The sequence below is a fragment of the Gymnodraco acuticeps genome, unplaced genomic scaffold, assembly GCF_902827175.1.
Source record: "Gymnodraco acuticeps unplaced genomic scaffold, fGymAcu1.1, whole genome shotgun sequence".
Classification (NCBI taxonomy): Eukaryota; Metazoa; Chordata; class Actinopteri; order Perciformes; family Bathydraconidae; genus Gymnodraco; species Gymnodraco acuticeps.
The window spans coordinates 258,104-282,955 of record NW_022991761.1 but is presented as its reverse complement, the minus strand read 5'-3'; the positions used below and the strand labels follow the sequence as shown (position 1 = coordinate 282,955).

At 40.4% G+C, this 24,852-nt stretch overlaps 1 protein-coding gene across 2 annotated transcripts in view; it reads left to right on the top strand.

Moving 5' to 3' along the window:
* Positions 1–22,376, top strand: part of LOC117535002 (zinc finger MIZ domain-containing protein 2-like) — a 45,137-nt gene extending 22,761 nt beyond the window's left edge. Inside the window, exons 11-21 of one of the 2 annotated variants that reach the window (XM_034199313.1) lie at positions 2,129–2,270; positions 3,568–3,646; positions 4,161–4,292; positions 4,691–4,796; positions 7,140–7,297; positions 11,122–11,189; positions 11,269–11,337; positions 11,937–12,199; positions 17,423–17,592; positions 17,705–17,905; positions 19,691–22,376. In XM_034199313.1, the coding sequence (XP_034055204.1) occupies positions 2,129–2,270; positions 3,568–3,646; positions 4,161–4,292; positions 4,691–4,796; positions 7,140–7,297; positions 11,122–11,189; positions 11,269–11,337; positions 11,937–12,199; positions 17,423–17,592; positions 17,705–17,905; positions 19,691–19,798 (1,496 nt within the window). In that variant the 3' untranslated portion in view covers positions 19,799–22,376. Of the gene's footprint in view, positions 1–2,128; positions 2,271–3,567; positions 3,647–4,160; positions 4,293–4,690; positions 4,797–7,139; positions 7,298–11,121; positions 11,190–11,268; positions 11,338–11,936; positions 12,239–17,422; positions 17,593–17,704; positions 17,906–19,690 lie in introns of both variants that reach the window. The other variant, XM_034199312.1, reaches the window with a different exon arrangement.
* The last annotated feature ends 2,476 nt before the right edge of the window (positions 22,377–24,852 follow it).

The window sequence follows — 24,852 nt, the reverse complement described above, 5'->3', positions numbered from 1 at the left end:
CCGGGCCAAAACTAGGCCAAGTGGAAACGCAACCAAAAACGGGCCCCGCACGGCTCGGCACGCTTAAAGCGAGCTACCCGCTGCAGTGGAAACGCGCCATTAAAGAGCCGGCTGTTTCGGCTCCCAAACGGCTCTTCATGTTACCACAGTTTACCACGGAGCCTCAGTTTCGCCGCTCACACGCGTACTCCACTAAAACCCCCCGTTCATCGCGTCCAAATCACGCACGTTCAGTGTTGTCCTGTAGCAGGCACCGTCGATGTCGGGGAAACGATCTTCAATACTCCGAAAAGAATCCCACCAGACTCCTTTGCCCCTCCAACAGCGGGATGTCCTTCTCCTTTTTCCTTTTCGTCATTTCAAGCGATAAAAACTCTCGATCTTCTCTCTAATTATTAATATTTTTGGACGCCCTCGGTTCGCGTTCAGGGCGTCCCGAGCTGAATAAGGACGTCAAATGACGGCAAGACGCCCCCTTGGCGGAAACGCTGCTCTTAATTTTAGGCGTTATGAAGAATCAAGTGAGGTTTTTCCAGCTAAACTCTCTCCTAGTCCTTGAGCTTGTGGTGGTTTGTAGTGATTGGCACATGTTGAGACATTCCTCTGTTGTAATTTCAATGCTAAGTTCCTTCTCCCATTTTTTCTTGATGTAAACAGTAGAAGTATCCCTACTATCTCTTATGTTTTTGTGTAGAGCTGAAGTTGCCTTAAGTCTGGTCTGATTGTATGTCCGTATCAATATATCGATCACTCCGTTTGAGGTCTTTGTTTGTATTTCCTTTATAAAATAGTCTCTCAAATCAAATCAAGCACATTTATAAACGATTTTTAGTCGAGCCAAAGTGCTGTACATAAAATAAAATTAGCCTACAGTAGAGACACTTTACAGCAAATACAACAGCACAGATTGTTCAGAATATCAGTATGAGAAAAAACGACACCCTCTGTCCTTAGACCCTCACATCGTACAAGGAAACACTTCCAGAGAAAAACCCACAGTTTAAAGGGAAAAAATGGGAGAAACCTCAGGGAGAGCAACAGAGGCTCCTCTGTTGCTCTCCCTACGGGTCCGGCGCAGCGGCGCTGTGAAAGTCCACCGCCATTGCGAGTCTCCGGCTGTAACAGTCCACTACCGCCCGCGAGGACCCAGGTTTGATTCCGGCCTTATTTTAAAAAAATAAAAAATCTCCTGTTCATCGCGTCCATTCGCAACCCACCTATCACATCTCTGCGACCCGCCCCACAGTTGGAGAAACGCTGTGTTAGACTACAATTAATTTGTATTCTAGCTGTGTGATTTTGATAGATAGTTTCAATGCACTTAATTGAGTCCTTATTGAATCCAAACCGCTCTAGTACTAGATAGAGAAAGTTCCAGTTCACGCTATCAAAAGCCTTTTCAGCATCTAGACCAGGGGTGTCAAACTCAAATATACAGTGGGCCAACATTTAAAAATCGGTACTAGTCGAGAGCCGGACTGGTTCAATGTTTATTGCAAAACTTATTGAAATTAACTTATTGCACATATTAAACCTGGAACTAACAAAGCTTAAATTATTGCCTATAAAAACAACATTAAACATTAAATAATCAGTTGCATTCATTTCTTATGGCTGTATCTGCAGCTTTTCCGGAGTCATTTCTTATGATTACATTTCTCCGGAGGGTCAGATCTAATAGTAATTAGAAATTATCCTGCGGGCCGAAATTAAATCCACCAAGGGCCTGATTTGGCCCCCGGGCCTTGAGTTTGACACATGTGATCTAGACTTACCAAAAGAGCACTAGTTTTGTTGTTGTTGTTGTTGTTGTTGTTGTATTGAGTTAATAATTTGCAGTCCTCCTAATGTTGTTTTGTGTTTGGTGGCCCACAATAAAACCAGTTTGATCTTCATCTATTAAATCAGTCATAAATGTCTCATATCTCTTCGCTATAATCTTGTAGTCTACATTGAGAACAGATATGGGTCTGAAGTTGCTACAGTATTCTGTCTCTTTCCCCTCTTTGGGAATAACAGAGATTATGGCCTCCTTCCACGAGGGTGGTAGCAGCCCCTCTCTAAGAGTGAGTAGTGGTTTTACAGGAAGTGTGCATGTGTCTGAGCTGATTTTGATTTCCTGTTACAGGTAACCCTAGCGACGACCTGCGGCTGACCTTCCCGGTGCGCGACGGCGTGGTCCTAGAGCCCTTCAGATTAGAGCACAACCTGGCTGTCAGTAACCACGTCTTCCAGCTCAGAGACTCCGTCTACAAGACTCTCATCATGAGGTGAACACACACACACACACACACACACACACACACACACACACACACACACACACACACACACACACACACACACACACACACACACACACACACACACACACACACACAGACAGACAGTGTAGCATTGAAGCATGGTTCAAATATCTAGCTAGCCGCCAGCTGGCTAAATAGCTAGTTTGCTATTTCTGCTATGACAGTAAAGAGCACCCTATCATCTGTTATTTAAAAAAAAAAAAAAAAAAACTGATTTCCACCGAGGGTAAAATATGCACAATCACACCAATGTGCGTAACGGGTGAGGGTGCCTATGCAATGTTTTCTTATTTTCTCACTTTTTAATTAATCCCAAAAACTATAGGTCTAACTATAACACTTTCTAACAGACACAGGCTATATTATTATTGACACTCCAGTCAGTCATGTTGAGCTGAGGTGAGGTCAGCTCAACATGACTGAGTCATTATCGCCTCTCGACGTACAAATGGTATTACAAGAAAGGACAGCCCTGGGCTAGTCAGTTAGCATGCTAATTCAGTTCCATGCAAATCAATACATAGACGTCTTTGGCGAAAGCTCAAAACAGTACATACTTTATATGCTGTCGATGCAAGTTCCTTTTGAATGATATAAACTAAAATGATAACTATACTTTACTCCTTTTTATACTACACTGGTCAGAAAGTGTGCAGAACATAGTTATTACTTTTGAGGCGATTGAAATGTGCTTTCCTACGCTTTGACAAGAAAGAGCGGACAAAGTATTACGTTGTTACATTTACTTTGGGAACTCCACTGTTTGTTATTGTTGTTAGTGAAACCTAACTTCAGTGAGTACTCAATGGCAGCAGTACACAACAAAGTGGCAGCCACTCTGATCAACCCTCTACATTGATTGAAACAGTTTCAATCTCAATAAAACATTTGAATATTTGTTGTAATTATATTTTGTATTATTAATATAGCAAAGGGAACTAAGTAAATTAAATGAACATTGTGTCCGTCTGAGATGTAGAAGGTAGCATAATATTAAGGGGCGGTGGTGGCAAAGTTGACAACTGCCAGCTGTTACCGAGGTGTCCCTGAGCAAGGCACCGTTCCCTACACTGCTCCCCGGGCGTCGTACATGATGGCAGCCCACTGCTCCTAACACTGCAGAGACCACAAAAATGTCCCAAATTGGAATCAATAAAATACTATCTTATCGTAAAATAGTCAGGTAAAGCACAAGTACCGCAGAATTGTACATATATTGAGTGTTTGTTCCCAAAGATAAATATGTGTTTGTGTTTGTCAGACCGGACCTGGAGCTCCAGTTTAAGTGTTACCACCACGAGGATCGACAGATGAACACCAACTGGCCTGCCTCCGTCCAGGTCCAACCTCCACCCTTCTTTTATCTCCACGCTTTTCTTCTTAACCCTAATTACTATAATTTGGTTTTAAATGAAGACACATACAAGAAAATGTTAACTTTGTAAAAAGACTGTGTTAAAGCTGATGTAGCAGAAGATAAGCAGTACGAATACAAAAGCATTAAGGACAAAGAGAAGGTCCGCTGTTCAAACAAAGCGATCCTTGCCTGAAAATATTTGAATCTGCAAGTAGGCCACATTGTGGAGCTAGCTTGCTGCCTCAACAAACAGCCTATTGTTTATATTGATTTAACCTTGTAGTAGCCCTCACCTTAGAGTGCCTAGTGCTCCTTTTTAACGTTGCTTTTAAAGGGTTTTATACACCCTTTTTAACAGCAGATTTCAAAAAATGCAAACCAAAGACAAAAAATAAGGAACAAATAAATGTTCCTTCAGTTCAGCATCTTAGAATAGAGTCTGTAATAATAGAGGGTTTACATATGTTAGATTTTTTATTTCCTTCTCTTCTCCACAGGTGAGTGTGAATGCGACTCCTCTCACCATCGAGCGAGGCGACAACAAAACTTCCCACAAGCCTTTGTACCTGAAGCAAGTGTGTCAGCCGGGCAGGAACACCATCCAGATCACCGTGACCGCCTGCTGCTGCGTAAGAACACACAGACACACACACACACACTCACGGACGAACAGACAGACACACACAGACGGACAGACACTGTTTACATGTATAAAGACTCCTGCATTAACTTGGTCACTCAAAACATTCTCTGCAGCATTTAGCTTATTGTATTGTGTGTGTGTGTATATGTATGTATATATATATATATATATTTGTATGTATATCGTTTACTTTACCTGCATTACTTGCACATTGGCCTCGCAACACAATCGGGCACTATTTTATCATTTTGTTGGAGGAGCTCGGGACTTAAGAATACCATTTCCATATTTACACTGTAGCTCCTGTGCATATGACAATAAAGCCTTTGAATTCTAAGAAATATTAGAGATGTGTGATTGATCATCTGCTCTGTTTCTCTACAGTCTCACCTGTTTGTCCTCCAGCTGGTTCATCGTCCGTCGGTCCGTTCAGTGCTTCAGGGTCTGATGAAGAAGAGGCTGCTGCCTGCAGAGCATTGTGTCACTAAGAGTAAGTGATTTACCTGAGGCTAATCAAACCAGCAACAACACTGCTTTGTTGGACAGGAACCTGAGACACAAAAGAATGGAGCCATCTTGGCGTGGATTCTGTATATAACCCTTCCTAGTATTAGGAGCAGCTCAAGGGCACCACAGCAGTACTTCAGGGGGTCCGCGGGATCTTAAAAAGTATTAAAAGTTGATCAATCAATTTAGCGAAGATTAAGGCTATTAAAAAGTATTAAAGGGCATTTTCCAAGGTATTACATTTTGTAGCTTGTTTCCAATAAGTATATAAATGGTCCAGAGAGGTTGTGTTCTACAGTCTGCCTGAATGTAATCATGGCGTAGGTGTGTAGTGTGATTCTGTGTAGTTTATTGATGGCATCCCGTTGGGTTTGACGTCATCTGAACAGGACATCGCACGCTCACTGCTTGATAGCAAGCGAAGCTCCGTTTACGCCGGTTGCTAAACAACATCGTTATGGGGAAATGCAAGTCTGCGTCCAAATGGTTGGAAGATAAGGAGGAAGCACAATCAATACTGTATATAGTCAATGTGAGGTGAAGTGTGTCGCCAAGGTAACCGGTTAGAACTCCAAGTGGAGATGAGGTCTTAAAATGTGTGGAAAGGGCCTTAAAAAAGGTCTTAAAAGGTTTTACATTTGACTTCAGGATTCCTGCAGATACCCTGTACTTCCTCAATCCCTACCAACTGAGCTACTGCCGCCCTCAATGCACAGGTGGATGAAGTATTCAGATCTTGTACTCAAGTAAAAGTAGAACACTTTTACTTGTACTCTGTTACAAGTTTTGATTTTAATTATTGATGTGTTTATCAAGCTGGTAAAGGTACAGCTAGTTTGAATGACTTTGTATACTGCAGGCCAGGGTATCATTTACTCCAGGTGTAACTAAACTCAGATTGAAGTGTTAAACATATTGTTTATCATTAATCCAGATCTGCAAAGTAACTAAAGGTACTTCATTAGTGTAGTGGAGTAAAAGTACAATATTTACCTCTGAATTGTAGTGGGGTAGAAGTAAAAAGTACTTAAGTACAGTTCTTGAGTAATTGTACTTAGTAACTTCCCATTGGAGATCTAAGATTCTCCCCTCCATCGTTGTATATCACTCAAAATGTGTTTTTGGGTAGATGTGACAGATTTTGATAGAGCAGGTCACAAATATCATGCTAATACAGTTTAACACTGCACGCCTAAGTGCTCAACTCAGATGAATTGCATTAAGTCCAACTTTTTTGTTTGGCTTTTCACATTATGTTTAAATGTAGCTAATATCTGATTCCAGTGTGAAGTGGTCGACTCCTGAACTCACCCACATGTGAAAACAACAATAATAAAGACACATTCACACACTGTGGCACAGGCGTTAACATAAAGGCTACTGAAGGCAGCTTTATGGTTTCCTTTTTTAACTTGATGTGCACTAAAAGCCAGCGAGACATATGTGACATAAACTCAGACCTGCTTCTGATTTAGGACCAAATATATAAAAAAGGACAGATCTTAATGTTAACGCTCAGATTCCAGGCGATGGGGTAGTTTACCTTGTGATCTGAGTCACGTATGTGGAAAGAAATCACTTAGTTAGTGACTCATTAACACATGAGTCAGAATGCCTGTCCCACCCACTGCTAAAGTCAAGCCTATACAAAAGTGTGTGTGTTATATTCTACTTTATGGTGTTAGAGACATGTTTGAATCTAGTAAAAGTCACTTTGAATAAACCTTTATTGATTTACATCTTCCTTTTTCGCATATGATCCGTAATAGTTATGAGGCTGTTGTGAGCTGACACTTCCTGTCAGGATTGGGAGTATTACTTTTATTGTATTTTGTTATAATCGCTGGCTACATGTAAAAAAAAAAAGAGTCATCTAAGTATCAATATAAAAGTAATGTAGCCTGATCACTTGTATTGCTTATGTATTATGTAAGACAACAGAACTATTAGAAAAGAAGAAATCAAGATATTTAATAATGAATACTAAATAAAAGGCTTGGCATAAAGGATAATAGTTTACAAATGCTGTTTCACATTAATACATTATCATTAAATACATTGGGTGTTCACATACTGCATTTAGAAATGATATGTTTTAAAGCTCAGATAATCCTCCCTGAGAAACTGGGAAATGATAAAGACTTTAGGAAGTCATGAAACACTTCAGGGCTCAAATGTAATCTCAGTGTCCTTGTGTTTTACATTCTGCTGTTCACAAAGAGACGGAAGTATCAGCCTTATGAAAAGGGTTTATTCAATCTGTGAGTTTCAATGTTTTCTTTTTGTTTTTGTGTATTTAAAATCGTTTTTTTATTCTCTCTTTCAGTAAAGAGGAACTTCAGCAGCGGTTCCATCCCTGGGACCCCCGGGCTAAACGGAGAGGACGGCGTGGAGCAGACAGCCATCAGAGTCTCGTTAAAATGTCCCATCACCTTCCGCCGCATACAGCTGCCCGCCAGAGGTCACGACTGCAGACACATACAGGTCAGACCCCGCAGCCAATCAGGACGCTCCACACCGGTCTTGTCACAGCAACCCATCAGGGATCGCTACATTTACAGTACAATCTATATTCTTTGACTACTTAAAACATGACGTGAATTGGTGGTAATTCATGTGCATTGTCTCTTCTTAAATAGAGTATATTGAATATTTGGGTTTTTTTATGACTCAAAACAAATGGTTATTATAACTTACATACAGACATATAACTTCACAAACATAAATGTCAAGTAGTGTATGTGATTGTAATACTGTACATCAACAGATCACTCCTACATCACTTCCTATTAAACACTTATGGTAATAAATAAAAGAAAGTCAGATTTAAAATGATGGTGTGGTTTAATAATTATAACTCTGAATCCCACGTTTTAATATTGATATCTCATTTATTTATACGTGAACTTTTTGCGATAACTTTAAAAACTATAATAATAAAACTATGATTTAATCAAATGCATCATATAATTTTTTTTATGATTTTACACATTGATTCTTTTTCAAAGTATAGCTTTTTCTATGCTCCCCGAAATGCAAATTGGATTTCTTAATGACATCTTTTACAATCTTAAGATTTAATTTAGGAGTTTTTTTCAAACGGATAAATAACAGGTGCCGAACAACTCAAAATTGTTCATTAACTACCCTAAATATTATTGATGGCAATAAAAGTATAATATTGCTTGTTAAGAGAAGCAGTCTGCCATTGGCTGCCAAAAGGATGAAATAAATGGACACAATGCAAAAATACATACATTGTGTTTGTCATCGTCGGCCTAAATATTTACAGATTATCTTAACAGACATAATTTAAAGGGGACCCATCATGCAAAATGCACGTTTTGATGTCTTTTATACATACATATGTGTCCCCGGTGTGTCAGGGAACTCACAAAGTGTCAGAAAATAAAATCTCTAAAAACGGGAGTACAACGGAGCTGATCCAGATTTGCGTCTCGCATGATATTGGTGGACCCACGGCACTATCAGAAACTATCAGTATCAATGCCCGACTGTTTTGGACGTAATATGGTCTTTGTTTACATTAGCAAGCATCGCTAACACTCAGAGCTAACCTGTACTGGAGAGTATGTGTAAAAAAGCAGGAAATAAAAAAAGGAACTCACCTTGTGGTAAACCCACAAGAGAAAAAGCATTTGAACTCCATACTGTTTCAGAAATAATCCTTGATGTGGTTTGGAACATGATATGGCATTTAATCACCGCAGCATTTAGACAGTATCTGCCGGGTCTGCATGAGCAGGCATAAGCTCCGCCCCCTCTGTTTTCTTTTTTAAAGCTTTATACCCCCAATCAGCACTTTAGTAAGAGGAAGTGAAATAGAGGGATATGAGCAGGGCTGCACATAACTGGTGTGCGTGCAGAGCACCGGGTCATTTGAAAAAAGGCGCATTTGCGCACCAACATTGAGAGAGAGAGAGAGAAGAGAGAAAGATATTTGCGAGTTGCATATGAACTCAGGGCCGGCCCGTGGCACTGGTGTTATAGATGTTCGCCTAGGGCGCCAGACCTGGGGAGGCGCTGCGCTGGCAGCTCTGGGAGGGAAAAACATTTTGACCGTTGGGGCTCATCCTAATTTTCGGCCTTGATGTAACAATATTCATAATTAAGTAAATGTAACACGCTTTTCACCCCGGTTACACGTTTCATTTGCCCTGTACGATGGGCGCTGTAAGTGATGAAAATGGGGGATGTTGGCTTGTCTGGCGCCCGCAGCTCACAGCCAAAATGCGAGTGAGCGAGGGAGGGTGCACCGGTACCAGCGCTATTATTAGAATCTGGTGCCGTGCTAGCTGCTCTAATGGATATAAGAAGATGTTTCTACAATAATGTGGAGGGAGAGTCCTCTCCAGTCAGACTGAGAGGCTGATACTACAGCTCAATGAGGTAAGGACTCTGAGTGTTTAGATAGTTCACTTTAGTCTAAGTTCAAACGGTTTGGTCACAATTTATGTAAACACATATTTCCAAGGCACTCCTTTATAATTATTGGGATAAACAGGTTTGAAATCATTCCAATGTATACTATAGGACAGTAAACAAACATATCCTTTTAAAACTGGAGAGATAAAAAAATGCATAAATAAATAAATGTTAAGGTAAAATAAGATATGAATGAACAACACAAATAAAATAAGTTACATTCATTTGTTATTGGCTATGGTAGGTTATTGGTTATGTTCACATACTTATTTGATTACATCCACTTGTCTAAGATGACAACAGAGACTTTCGACCCAAACCCAGCTGTTGACTTGTGGATGCAAGCAGCTAATCGCAGACTCAACCAGAGAGAAAGTAGTAGGCCTACATCATCAGCTACCATGTCTGACAAAGAGGAAGACAGTGAGGAGAACAGTCAGGAGGGTAGTGATGACAGCTTGTAGGATTACTGGTCGTGCTAATGTTGTCTTGTGTTCACCTCTGCATGTGTGTTCTGTGTTCACCTCAGCATGTGTGTTCAGTGCCGTGTGTCTGGCAAATAAAGTCAAGACCCCCTCAAAAGTTACGGTTTATTTCATTTTAAGGATGAGCACCAAGCAACATCTCCAGGTGCTCCTTTGAGAACCAGGGCAAAAAAGTTATGTGCACCCCTGGATATGAGGCATGGCTAGAATGGGTGATCTGTTTGGTATTTTGAGCAAAACACTTCATAGAAACGTTTTTTATATATCTGAGACCTATGCCATTGCCAAAAATAGCATGATAGTTGACCTTTTAAGAAGAAAAGTATATAACACATTCCTACAATATGTCTAAAAACAATACGGATAAGAGGTAAACATTTCAACAGAAGAAATTGCCATAAATTAGACCCTCCAGAAAAACGCGGGCTAAAATCCTTCATTATGCGATCAAACATGCGGGTTTATGTGATTTTATGCGGTGAAATTGCGGAAAGTTGCGAAATATGCGGAAAAAATAAATATTGGGATGTCTTATTTATTTATTCTCTCTCACACACAACCTGCCACTAACGTTAAACCCCTTTACTATTCAATTAAACACATTCAATGTTTATTTATAGTAAAAGCAATTGGGCTATTTTAATCACTCTCTCTCTCTCACACACACACACACACACACACACACACACACACACACACACACACACACACACACACACACACACACACACTTCTCCGCCTCATTCTGTTTTCATTTACTTGTTCGTTATCTGACCAGCTTCAATCTTGTAGGCTACTCACTTAGTTTCTTGTAGCCCTCGAAAGGGTTTTGGAGGTCGATTCCTCGGTGAACGCGAGTTGTTTGGCTTTCTTGTCCGCAGCAGCAGAAAGCATTTTCGAATGTTTGAATGAATCAAAGTGGGTCGTCACCGTTGATGTTCTCTTATGCTCCAACACACAGTTGAACGGGGTGCAGAATAGTTTCCCCCCACTTTCGTGCAAGACATCGGGGTACTGCTCTGCCCGGTCTTTAGCAGAAATGTTCGTCGGTAAATGAGATGGATTAGATTTTTTCATCTTTGTGTTTTCTCTCGCGTGTGAGCTCCACACGTTCACTCTACGGTGTTGTTTACCTTCTGTGATGCGCGAGCTGATGACGTCGCCTCATCATCATCATCACTTCATGTCAAGACGAGTTAACTTTTTTTTCTCAACTTTGTGTGGAAAGATGCGGGGATTATGCGGCCTTTTGATAAATCTGCGCAATTTTGCTGATTATGCGGTAAATTCTGCGATCGCAGAATCGCGTTTTTCTGGAGGGTCTAATAAATGTATTTGATATATCATAAAATCACACTGCTCTCTGTCTGTCTGCAGTGTTTTGATCTGGAGTCGTACCTGCAGCTCAACTGTGAGAGGGGAACATGGAGATGCCCTGTGTGCAAGTATGTCTCCACAAACTAAACGATTTGTTTACACATTTCTGATATCCTGAATAACCCCTGTGTGTGTGTGTGCCCACAGTAAAACAGCTCTGTTGGAAGGTCTAGAGGTGGATCAGTACATGCTGGGAATCCTCATCTACGTTCAGAAGTAAGACACTTTGTTTTACCGTTGTGACATGGCATGTTGAGTGCAAATCTTTATGTGGATGTCCGTTGGGTGTTGTGTGTGGGAGAGAGACTCCCTCTGGAACTTTGGTCAAGACCATTTACATGTACAAAAACCTATATAACCCCCCCCCCCCCCCCCCCCCCCCCCCCCTCAAGAATTATAATAGAAAAGTGTACATTAAACTCTGGCTCAAAAAACGGATGAACGACCTAGTCAGGCCAAAATGACCTAGTCAGTCAAAACATTAAGAATGGATCTTCGTCAGTAATATTATGATTGCAATACAAGGGAAGAGAAAAAAAGAATTTCTCTTTTTGCGAGGCGTCTAGAGCCTGGCTGCCCAGAGGCAGAGAACAGAAATCAAGGCTCCAACATGTGTTCCTTCTTTACTGTGAACCAAACCTCGTCACATCAAAGGAAAGCGTTTGATGCAGGAACAGCAACATATGTTTGCAGTAGGAGAACTTGTTTTCTCAGCCAATGAATCACAAACTCAAAAATGAATCGCTTCCATCGCTTCATTTACCATCAACAGTGATTGGATATCTACATAAAAGGTGACACATTTTCCCCCCCAGCTCGGAGTACGAGGAGATCACCATCGACCCGGTGTGCAGCTGGAAGCCGGTCCCTGTGAAGCCGGACATCCATGTGAAGGAGGAGTCTGACGGTCCGGTGCTGAAGCGCTGCCGGACCCTCAGCCCGAGTCACATGGTCCTGCCTAGCGTCATGGAAATGATCGCATCGCTTGGCCCCGCCCCCTCCTCCTCTGCCTCCCCGATGCCCTACCCTCCTCTAGGGGGCAGCAATAACAGCAACACGCCTGACTACCCTGGACCAGGTACACGGGAGACAAGATCTGATTGTCTAAAATGTTTAAGTAAGAAACAATACTGGAGAAATTACTTTGATCTTTTACCTGAAAGTACAAGTATAAATATTGTGGTTTTAAAAAGCACCAGGGCGAGGTCGTGGTGTCCCTGAGGCGCTGAGCACCTTCTACTGCTCATCAAGATTATAAAAAGAAATCTTTGTTTGCGTTTTGTTTTGCTGATTTCCTCAAAATGTTGTTACATTGTTGATACAAGAATATCTGGCTACCTACATCAGTATCTTTCTTTTGACAGAGTAGGAAAGGTAACTATATTGTTCTGATCTGCTTTGATGTATAAAATCAGACAGAATGTGATGGAGTTTCATTCTCAAAGTTAAAAGGCAAGGTCACTCCTAAAGGTCCAGTTAGAGGGGGACCGGGTCTCATTGGTGATCTGATGAACTGCAATTCATTATAATTGGTGCTACAGTTCACAGGAAACAAAATGGTTTTTTGGAACCAATGAAGTGATGCATTTATGGTACCCTCCTCGAAAGAAGGGTAGTTGTAGTATGGTCCACACCAGAGTCCAACAAATGGGGTAAATGCTTCTAGGTTCGGTTAAACCAAACTAAACAAGACGTTAACATAAAAAAAAATCTATTGATCCAAAACCTGAAGAAATGCCACGTCTGACTTGTGCTTGACACAATATACTATTGTGGAACATTTGTATTAATCCTTTTAAAAAACGCAAACATCTTGCAAGAAACAGCGTCTGAGGGCTTCTTAACATTTAACAAACTGAATGTGTCATATCCACTTAACGTGAAGAAACTCAGCTTTCAGACAATATTAACCATTTTTAGCAAAACGAAACGACATTCGCTAATATTCAACACACAGTGCTGTCCTCATGCCTGACTATTAACATCAAACCCATCTTCTTCTGGGGTATCGGGACAGTCTGCTGACCTGGGGATTGGCGCCCCCTGCCATCGTCCGCTGTCCCCTACAGCCACGCCAGCGCTATAGTCACAACAACGGTCACTGACCCTGAACGCATTATCTCTATTTTTCCGCCACACACACTCCCAATCCTGCTCGCCAGCTCTACCTCTACGAGGCAAATACAAAGAAGAGGAATTCTACACAAAAACCTCATAAAAGTGAACACCAAAAGTACATTAATGCAACAAAACAAGACAATTAATTGTGGACTGTTAAACATCAGATCTTTGTCATCTAAGGCTGCATTAGTTAATGACTTAATAACAGACAATCAGATTGACTTATGTTGCCTCACTGAAACCTGGTTGCGACATGAAGAATATGTGACGCTAAATGAAGCCACTCCACCCAGTCATAAAAATACTCATGTTGCTAGAGTCACTATTCGAGGAGGCGGAGTCGCAGCCATCTACGACTCAAGTCTTCTCATAAATACAAAGTCAAAACTATAACTCTTTCGAAAGCCTGATTCTTAGTCTTTTGCACCCAACTTGGAAAACAATTCAGCCAATATTAATTGTCACAGTGTATCGGGCCCCAGGTCCTTATTCTGAATTCATATCTGAATTTTCAGAATTGTTATCAAGTTTAGTCCTTAAAACCGATAAAGTCATTATTGTGGGTGACTTTAATATTCACGTTGACGTTGAGAATAATAGCCTTAATATTGTTTTTACCTCATTATTAGATTCAATTGGTTTTATACAGAATGTACATCAACCAACCCACTGTTTCAACAACACCCTCGACCTTGTTCTAACATATGGTATTCAAATTGAGCATCTATCAGTCAGTGCTCATAACCCTGTTTTATCTGATCACTACTTATTCACTTTTGGTGTTCTGTTATTAGACTAGAAGCCACTGCATAAGAATGCCTACAAAAGAAATCTATCAGATTCTGATGTAGCAACATTTATGGAAACAATTCCATCAGTGCTTAGCTCATTAACATCTCACAGTCCAAGGGAAGACTCCTTTACTAACCTTACGCCCCCCCAAATCGATCATATGATTGATAGTGTTACATGGGTGCTAAAAATAACGCTGGACTCTATTGCCCCTTTTAAAATTAAGAAAATTAAACTAAGAAGATTAGCTCCATGGCATAACAATGAAACACGCATAATAAAGCAGAGGACAAGGCAACTTGAAAGGAAATGGCGCTCCACCAAGCATGAAGAATTTTGGTTACTTTGGCTTGATAACCTTACAAAATATAAGAAGGCACTACACACTGCCAGAGCAGCTTATTATTCCTCCCTAATAGAAGATAATAAAAACAATGCCAGGTATCTTTTTAGTACAGTAGCCAGGCTGACCGAGAGTCACAGCTCCATTGAGTCTTCCATTCCTACATCCATCAGTAGTAATGACTTTATGAACTTCTTTAATGATATAAGTATAACTCTCAGGGACAAAATAAACCATCACCTACCCTTAGCCAGCACTGAATCACCCTTAACACCGGACATATACTTAGAGTGCTTCTCTCCTATAGACAAAAACCAACTAAATTAAATTATTTCATCCTCTAAAGCATCTACCTGTATCTTAGACCCTGTTCCATCTAAGCTGTTCAAGGAAATTGCACCCCTAATTAATACACCTGTATTAAATATGATGAATATATCTTTACTGTCAGGCTATGTTCCACAGTCATTTAAAGTAGCTGTAATTAAACCTATTATAAAAAAAACAAACCTTGATCCTGAGGTTATGGCCAACTACAGGCCGATATCAAACATTCCCTTCTTCTCAAAAATCCTCGAGAAAGCAGTGGCCTCACAATTGTGTGCATTTTTTAATACAAATTGTTTATTTGAGAAATTCCAGTCAGGTTTTAGAAAACATCATAGCACAGAGACAGCACTGGTTAAAGTCACAAATGACCTGTTTTGTGCATCTGATAATGGACTTGCCTCTATCCTGGTTCTGTTAGATCTGAGTGCTGCCTTTGACACTATTGACCATAACATACTACTCCAAAGATTAGAGGTTTTGGTATAAGGGGAACTGCACTAAGCTGGTTCAGGTCTTATCTATCAAAACGGTCTCAGTTTGTATCTGTCAACGATGAATCCTCATTACAAACTACAGTCAGTCATGGAGTACCGCAAGGGTCTGTACTTGGACCCATCCTGTTCATCATAGATATGCTACCATTGGGCAATATCATAAGGAATAACTCCATACATTTTCATTGTTATGCAGATGATACACAATTGTATCTATCAATTAAACCAGATGTACAATTTACATTAGTTAAACTGCAAGAATGCCTCACAGACATAAAGACATGGATGACCAGCAACTTTCTATTATTAAACATTTCTTCTAATTGTATTACCATGACCTCTAGCACCACGGTAAAAAATCTTGGTGTTATTTTTGACGAGGATTTGTCTTTTAAATCCCATATAAAGCAAATTTCAAGGACGGCCTACTTCCATCTACGGAATATTGCAAAAATCAGGCACATCCTAAATCACAACAATGCAGAAACACTAATCCATGCTTTTATCACCTCCAGGCTGGATTTTTGCAATTCCCTTTTATCAGGCTGTCCAAACTCATCATTAAAGACCCTCCAAATCATACAAAATGCTGCAGCACGGGTTTTAACAGGAACAAATAAGATGGACCGCATCACTCCTGTTTTAGCAGCATTGCACTGGCTACCAGTTAAGTCCAGGATTGATTTTAAAATACTTTTACTCCCATACAAAGCGCTAAATGGTCAGGGACCATCCTACCTACAAGATCTTTTAATCTCCTATTGCCCTCAGGGCCTTAAGATCCCAGAGTGCAGGTCTGTTGGTGGTTCCCAGAGTCCACAAAAAAAGGTCAGGTGCTAGAGCATTTGGCTACCAAGCCCCGTTCCTCTGGAACCAACTTCCAGTGACGATTAGGGAGGCAGACAGTGTCCACACATTTAAGAGCAGGTTAAAGACTTTCCTTTTTAGTACAGCGTACAGTTAAGACTGGTTTTAAACCCCCTTTTATACATTCTCATGGACCCTTCATTTTATGGAATTGTATTTATTGTACTCTAACTGTATTTGTGTCATTGTGTTATGTTCCTTTTTAAATTGGTATTTTCACATTGATCTTGTAAGATACGTTTGTTGTTTTTACATTGTTTTACATTGCCAATTGTGTTTGTTGACTTGTGAAGCCCTCTGAGACAAATAGGATTTGTGATCTTGGGCTATATAAATAAACTTGAATTGAATTGAAACATAAGGGTAATAACAAAGGCTCTGAATTAGCCCTGAGCGAAACAATTCTAACGCACTTAGCACAGAACTCACGTTAAAATACCTTTAATACGATAAAAAAAAAAAACGATAAAAACGCTGCTGAAGGTTAATCCATAGGTTAATCCAATGTGTCTGTGTCACTTTGAAATGATTTCTGATAACCCATCATTCCATTTTTATGTCAATAACGGAGATTTCATATTAGCTGCTACTAGAGTGTCAATGACAGCTTCCGGTTTTGGGCATTCTGGCTACGCATCACTCATTCACCAATGGTAATGTTGATGATGGATTTTAGGAACTTCCCCTCGATTCTATTGGCTCTAACGGTTAAAAAGAGGTGTCAATCATCAAAATCGACCGAGTGGGGCCAAAGATATCTAAAATGCACCCAAATGTTTTTTTTTCTAAATCTCTCTAAAAAGGTCAAATGTCACTTATTTTGCATCAATCTTGATACAGGGTATTTGTTATAGTTTGGATTCCTGAAGCTTTTAGTCTCCGATCCATCATCCATCATTCAAGGGTGGTTGATTCTGACTTTTCTACATCCAACTCACAGGTTTATCATTGCTTTGAAAAAAAGATGATTAATTTACCCCTTTTAGAAGTGAAGATAATAGTCATTTGTTCTGGGAATGTCATTTTCGAGCCTGAGACCTCAAAAACAGGCTCAGGGCTCAACTGGCTAATTGATAATTGTATACGAGCAGATGTATTAATGTGTGTGTGTGTGTGTGTGTGTGTGTGTGTGTGTGTGTGTGTGTGTGTGTGTGTGTGTGTGTGTGTGTGTGGTGTGTGTGTGTGTGTGTGTGTGTGTGTGTGTGTGTGTGTGTGTGTGTGTGTGTGTGTGTGTGTGTGTGTGTGTGTGTGTGTGTGTGTGTGTGTGTGTGTGTGTGTGTGGGTGTGTGTGTGTGTGTGTGTGTGTGTGTGTGTGTGTGTGTGTGTGTGTGTGTGTGTGTGTGTGTGTCCTCAGCTCCGTCCTATCCTAGCCAACATAGTTTCTCAGACTTCAGTGGTCCCGGGACTCCGGGAGTCGGGGGGGACTTCTCCTCCCCCGGTCCTCCCCCTCTCTCCTACCAGTCTGAGCTCTCCAGTGCCCTCCTAACTCCCGATAAACCACCCCCCCACCCGCTGGCTGGACAGGTACACCATCATCAACGTCCTCATTGACATCTTCATGTTTTATGAGTTGGGAACTCAAATTGTCCGTGTTTCCTTACTTCCTCTCCTCTCTCCTTTCGTTCCCTCCTCTCAGATGTCGGTCTCGAACCGTCTGGACTCCTCTTCCCATGGTGCTCCTCTCTCCCAGCAGCAGTCGCAGGGTCTCCACGGCAACTCTCAAATGGGGGGCGGCAGCAACCAGATGATGCAGCGTAGTAACCAGAACCCCCGTCTCCAAGGCGACAGCTCCTTCGGTCTCGGGGGGTCAGCAGAGGGTCCTGAAGCGTCTCTGGACGTGAGTAGAACCAGACTGAAACTCCACTGTCACTAGATAAGGGTCCAACCTGTAGTGCACAAATACAATTTATCAATTACTATATATATATATATATATATATATATATATATAATATCTGCATAGTGACTGCTGTCATTACTTTGTGTTAGGTTCAAAGGAGAGAGGATACATTTAATGAAGTAAAGGGTTATTTAATCCACCACTGGCAAACAGACTACAGTATTTAAGCATGATGTGATCACTGCTGATGCAGGTTCTGAAGAGAATTTTTTCTTCAAACGTTTAAATGAGGTATTTCTTAATTAATTGTTTAATTTCATCTATTTACATGTATTTTGTACCTCTACTGTGACTGTGTATACAGAAACCTATAGACCACTACAGGAGAGGGGAAACTGCTGTTATTGCTCAGATTCTAACAGAAAATCATCTCAATTTCAAAACCTTTATTTATCAGGTAAAATCCCATTGAGATCAATGATCTCTTTTTCAAGGGAGACCTGCAGCAGTAGGTTCCACAAGAAGACATAAACAACAGAACAACAAAAGGACATCATACAGCAACATGTACAGGGATTACAATTTACATATTTAACCACAAGTACAGGTACCAACAGCATCTGATTTTGTAGCATCCAACCGAGCTTTAAAAACATGTAGTGGTACTAGCTTGGTAATTTTCCATTCTTTTTGCAGACTGTTCCATGTTAGTGGAGCTGCACATCTAAAAGCTTTCTTCCCTAAGACAGTCCTAGCACTTGGCACATTTAATAAAACCACAGCATGCGATCTCAGGCAATAAGTACTTTCAATTAGCCGAGAGATCAGGGAGCAGATATAAGATGGTAGTTTATCCAACATGGCTTTGTAAATGAAAAAGTACCAGTGACTGAGCCTCCGTACAGTAAGTGATGGCATAACCGCCTTGGTATACAGGGTACAGTGATGCGTAAGTGCTTTACAATTTGTCAAAAATCTCAGTGCACTGTGATACGCAGCATCTAACTTGCTCAGGTAATTGGCAGGTGCATTCATATATAACAAATCACCATAGTCCAGCACAGGTAAAAAGGTCACAGTGCCTTTTCCTGGCCTCAAGCGAGAAACAGGACTTGTTCCTGTAGAAGAAACCTAGCCTAACCCTCAGCTTTTTAAGCAGGTTATTTACATGAAGTTTAAAAGTGAGACAATCATCAAGCCAGATACCCAAGTATTTGTAACAGGTAACCACTTCAAGTTGTATTTCTTGCGTAGTTACAATATCCAAAGTAGTCTCTGGTGTATTTTTAGCTTTAGCTTTAGAAAAGAGCATTACCTTGGTTTTATCCACATTTAAAAGAAGCTTAAGTTCAGAGAGCTGAGTCTGAATAATGTTAAAAACAGCCTGTAATTTAACAACAGCCTCGTTAATGGAGGGACCTGCACAATACATCACGGTATCGTCCGCATAAAAATGTAAGGTTGCTCCTTCGACATTTTCACCTAAACTATTAATATAGATAGAGAATAATAGCGGACCTAAAACAGAACCTTGAGGTACACCATTAGTGATGTTTAACCACTCAGAAGACAGCCCATCAAAATGAACACATTGGGACCTTTCAGAGAGGTAGTTTACAAACCACCCCACTGCATGGCTGGACATGCCTATACTGACCAGCCTTTGCTTCAAAATGCGATGATCGACGGTATCAAACGCTTTGGATAGGTCAACAAATAGAGCTGCATAACTCTGCTTATTATCTAAAATACTCGTAATATCTCATCTGTTTTTTTCTGCAGTTGCTTCCAGAGTTGACCAACCCAGACGAGTTGCTGTCGTACCTCGGACCTCCGGACCTCCCGAACAACAACAACGACGACCTGCTGTCGCTGTTCGAGAACAACTGAACACATGCAAACACACACCTCCAGACATGAGACAGAACTTTACTGTAAGATATTAACTCTTTCTCTCCTCGCCCGCCAACATGACTGGCGGTCCAACATGGCCGTCATCTGCACAGGATGGAGCGGAGGATTAGAAGGAAACAAAAAAAAAAACTTTTAAATATGAAATCTCTTTGGTGTGTGACGATGATGGTAACTTTATTTTATTGTTTTTTTGTATTCTCTGAAACTGTATTTTGATGTTTCCTACTCATTCCCCGGAGTCGACAACCCTGCCGCTCACAGTAAGCTCTGACTGTTTCAAGTTGGTGACCACCACTGCTTTACAGGAAAACTTCTGTATTTTTTAACAGGGACCCAATTTCCCCATGTTTTGGTGTCTAACTGACAAATGTTAAAACATTTTTTAACTGGGTTAGTATTGAGTGAGAGCTCCGCACTGTTGAGGTACCTCCGCTAAAAGTGATTTTCTAGCCACTGACAGGGACGGCCTACATTGTTATTACATAACATTTTATTTAGGTTTTCAGTCTAACGACGGTTGGTCACTTTTGACCAGAGCAGATTATTCTTGAGATAACAGATCAACGCGTATGAAAGCATCGACTGCTGAATTCTACCTTATTTGACCCTTAAGCTGCATTCACATGATGCAGGGTAAAGATCAGAGGACAGTTGTATGTAGCGAGCAGGGGGGGTAACCATAGGAACAAAACGTTATTCTGTCAGCTGCAACCCATAGGGACTTGGTAGCAAATAAAAACATGGTTCAAAAACAGGATTAAAGGTGAAAAGCAGATTTAACTTTCATATCTTTCAGCCACTGCATACATAAAAGTACTTTGTAGCAAAGTAACACGGCTCGAGAAGCTGACACACTATACGATAAGAATATATTGATATATATTGTCACTAATTTGCTCCATTATTTTTACACCGCCGTGGTTTACTGCTAAGAGAATAAGACAAAAAGGTCAAACAAGAAATAATTGCCAAAAGAGGACGAATAAAACATCAGATATTATTTTTATTTATAAGAATACATTAAAGCTACACGTTAACTTAATACAGAAAGGTATTTATAGTCAGATCTACTCATGCCTTACATGGGCAGTGATATTCTAAGCCTGTTATTTTAATCATTCACAGTTTTTTTGCCAGCTGTCCCTCCTGCTTTTGGCAGCTGCAACTGTGTTTCCTTCAGGCTCAATGATGTGTTCTTCGTATCTGTAATATTATAGTTTGCTTTGCATTAGTCAAATATGCTGCTCTGCTTAGAGTGGTAGTACTTGTCCATGTTTGGGATTGGTCAATTTCGCTCTCTGCATACAGACAAGTTTGTTCTCTCAGCTTAATATCGCTCCAATCAAATCCCCAACTGTTCACTCCAACAACAAAAAAGCTGTGTTCAATACGACTTGCTGATTTATCAAATATCACTTTTTCTACATTTAAATCTTCTGCTGAGGTATTCCAATGAAGCTTCAAAAATCTTTCGTCACATTTAATGACATCTTCCTAAATCCTCGAACCAAATCCTTGACTTGAATAATGTTTCTTTAAATGAGTTGGTGTTCTTTATTAAATCAGCGTTCTATAAATTGGTATAACTCATCAGTTATGTAAGATGCCAGCCACCTTTTGTGCAGAAGGGAAAGCAATAGTTTGGCCGTAGTGAAGAAGTTGGTCTAAGGGCTCGACCTCAATAAATATGAATTCAAACTTCAAATGTCCTAGAAAGACATGCTGTGAAAACATAATATCTATATTTTTACATGGACTCAAATAGATTTATTGGACATTTTTGGATAACACAAATGAGATAAAACTAAAAAAGGGCTCAATGTAAAATCCTCAGGCTCAATTTCACTCCCCCCTCAGATGCTCTGCGCTGAAAAAACTGAAACTTTAATTAAATGTATTAGGTCAACAGATTAGGTTAGTTGAAAACAATAATATCAAGTTTAAATGAAATATATTAGGTTCAACTTAATATTATTGATTTCAACTAACCTAATACAGTTATGTGAAATATGTTGACATAATTGTATTAAAGTCACCATTTCAGTGTGTTTCTATAAATATAATAAGGATAAAGAAAATGTATTTACTTTCTCTTTCCCATGATCCATAATTTTATTTTTTTATTTTTAAACCTGCCGAAGTAATCGGCAGTAATCGGCAAACCTCCTTCTGTAATCTAGCAAGAGACGACTTAAATATTCAGCCGTACATCAATAATCTTTTGATACCTCTTTCTGTACCCACACTCAACTCTCACTCACCGCTTTCTTCAGAAATCAAGTCACCTCACGTCAGATTTAAGAACCGGAGCCTGTCAGGGACAAAACTAGCTCAGCTAAAAACACTTATACCTCATTCACACCAACGGTGTTTCAGAGCCGGTTCGGAGCTGGAGCTTGAAAAGCACCGGGTTTTCCTGTTCACACCGCAGCGGAGTAGCCTCTTAGCTCCGGAATCCGGTTCCTTTCAAGCACCAACAAATTGTCCGGCCAGAGCAAAAGCACCGCATACGTCACGCTTACGTCGAGGCGGGGGCAGGGGCGGGATCAACTCCTGAACAACAACAAAAAGCCCGCGTTTTATCCAGTTTGTACACAACGATGGAGAAACTTAACAAGCAGCAGTGGTCCACTGAAGAGACCAGCTACCTACTGGGAATCTGGTCTTCCGAAGAGGTACAGAGGAAGCTGGAGCACAATCGGCCATTGTTGTTGTTGTTGTCGGTGTCAGTTGTGAGGGGTTTCCGCGCGGTTTGGCTTTATGAAGCAGGCACGCAAACGGTTACGTCATGACGCAAACGATGACGCAATGACGCAGGCACCAGTCGGACTCTGGGCAGTGTGAAAAGAGCCAGAGCTAAACCGAAGAACCGGTTCTTGAACCGGAGTTGCGTTGGTGTGAATGTGGTATCTGAGGACGCACATCGACGGGGCTAACTGGCCGCAGCACTCTTACTCAATACTGGACCAGACTAAATGAAATGTTGTCCTCATTAGTCACTATAGCCCTATTAGCACAGGACTATTGTGACCTGGGGACTTCTAGTAGTTTGTAATGAGTGCAGAGATCATCTGTGATCATAACCCCCGAGTCTGCCACGTTTGAATTGGTCAATTAAAAATGTCACCTAAAATTGCCGACCTTATTTTATTTCTGTTAGTTCTGTGCGTGTTGACATAGATTTATTTTGCAATATATTTTTTCCCATGTTGTTTATTGGGTCCATCTGAAATACTGGTCCTGTGTGAACCAGGTTTCAGATACACACACAGTAAAAAACTGAGACGAGATTGAAAAATACAGAAGTTTTCCTTTAACCAGACCCCCCCCCCCCCGTCACTGCTGATCATCCAGCAGCTTTTACACTTCTCTTCCTCCCAGCAGGTTTCAGTTAATTCCTACCAGTCAGATTAATTTAATGTTGAGCAGAGACGGGATGTGAGTTGTGATGAATGAGCGGCGTGGTCCTTTAAAGGCAGAGTGTTTCTGGTCCACACGTTTTAAATGTAAAGGTATAAAAAGTAGAAAATTAGCTTTAAAGGAGCATCTGTTCTGTCTGACATTTTTTGTTGTTTTTCATCTGAGATATGTGGAGACACTGAAGGCACCATTTACATCCAGCAACAGCGACCAAACTTTTTGATGTTTATTTTGTATCCTCCCACCATTGATTGTTACTGTTGTCATGGATTTGAAGTTTCATCTTAAATACAGAACTGCCAATAAGTACAGTTTTTTTTCCTTCTAAATATCGGATGTTATTCTTTTATACATGACGGATAACATGAGAATATTTTTTGTAGAACAACAATGTTAAAATGTTCTTTAAAAACAACCAATCAATTCATTTGTTTTCCACTTTTGAACCATCGATTCAAACAGGAAGTTCTATCCATCTCAATCACTCAGTGTATTGTTTAGCTGTTGTGTGACTGAAACAGTAAGTTAATCAACTGTTCAATTGTCAGCAACCATTTAGATAAAATGTCAAATAAAAGTCGGAAGAAAATATGTTCCATTTACCCAAAATGTCTATGCGGTATCTCCGAAAATCTTGTTTTTTTCAACATACAGTCCAAATTATAATAACCTTTCATTTCTTCAAAATGTTTTGTCATGTAGGCGCTATTTAAGTGAATCGGCCAATTGCGTTTCATATCTGCATGTATCCAAATTTCCCTGGCAACGCAACGTTTTGTGATGCCAAACCAGGCCAGTGGCGTAAATGAAGGGAAGGAGGCTCCTCCGTTGCTTCACACACCCATCTGCCGATACATTTTGATCTCCAAAGTAGATTAGAAATCCGACAGACTCATTATGTGAAAACAATACCAGCGTCATGGTTAGTAAATCCGCATTAATAGGATTTAAAGAAAGGTAGAATGGATCACACTACACGTTGAGTTGCTGAGTGTAAATGAGTGTTAAGGGACATCTGGATAGACATCTCTCAGTATAAAGCTTTTGTAAAAGTTTTGTCAGGTGAACTCTGGGCTTTTAACCTGGAGGGTCGTTGGTGTTCTCACTCCTGCAGTCAAGTCTTTAGGTGAGGTTTAACTCACCCACCCACCCCATCATGGCACAAAGACAGTCTATAGAGCAACTTTTGTTGCCACATTCTTTTTGACAACCTTCACGAAGAACGGTGATGTTAACAGCGGAATAAAAGTATGTGACACAAAGCTTGGAAAGTTTCTGTTAATGCCTAGAACTGTTGCTCTGAGATTACAGAGCTCCCCCAAGAGCCGTTTGTTATGTTCGAGTTACTGAGGGGTCATCTTCATCCTCCTCCTCCTCATTATCCTGTTTGTTGTGAAGTGACTACAGTCCTGACAGTTGTGGTGTCTCCATGTCTCAAAATTAAATCTGTACTTGATCACACTGTATGATTTAGTAATAATGTCAATGACAAACCATTTGTAATAAACACACACTGGAAAGACACACAGTGGCTATTTTAATAGTCAGTTATGCATAAGCTGAATGAAATGTTTGCGAAGAAGTCTGGAGGAAAAAACATGAAAAATAAT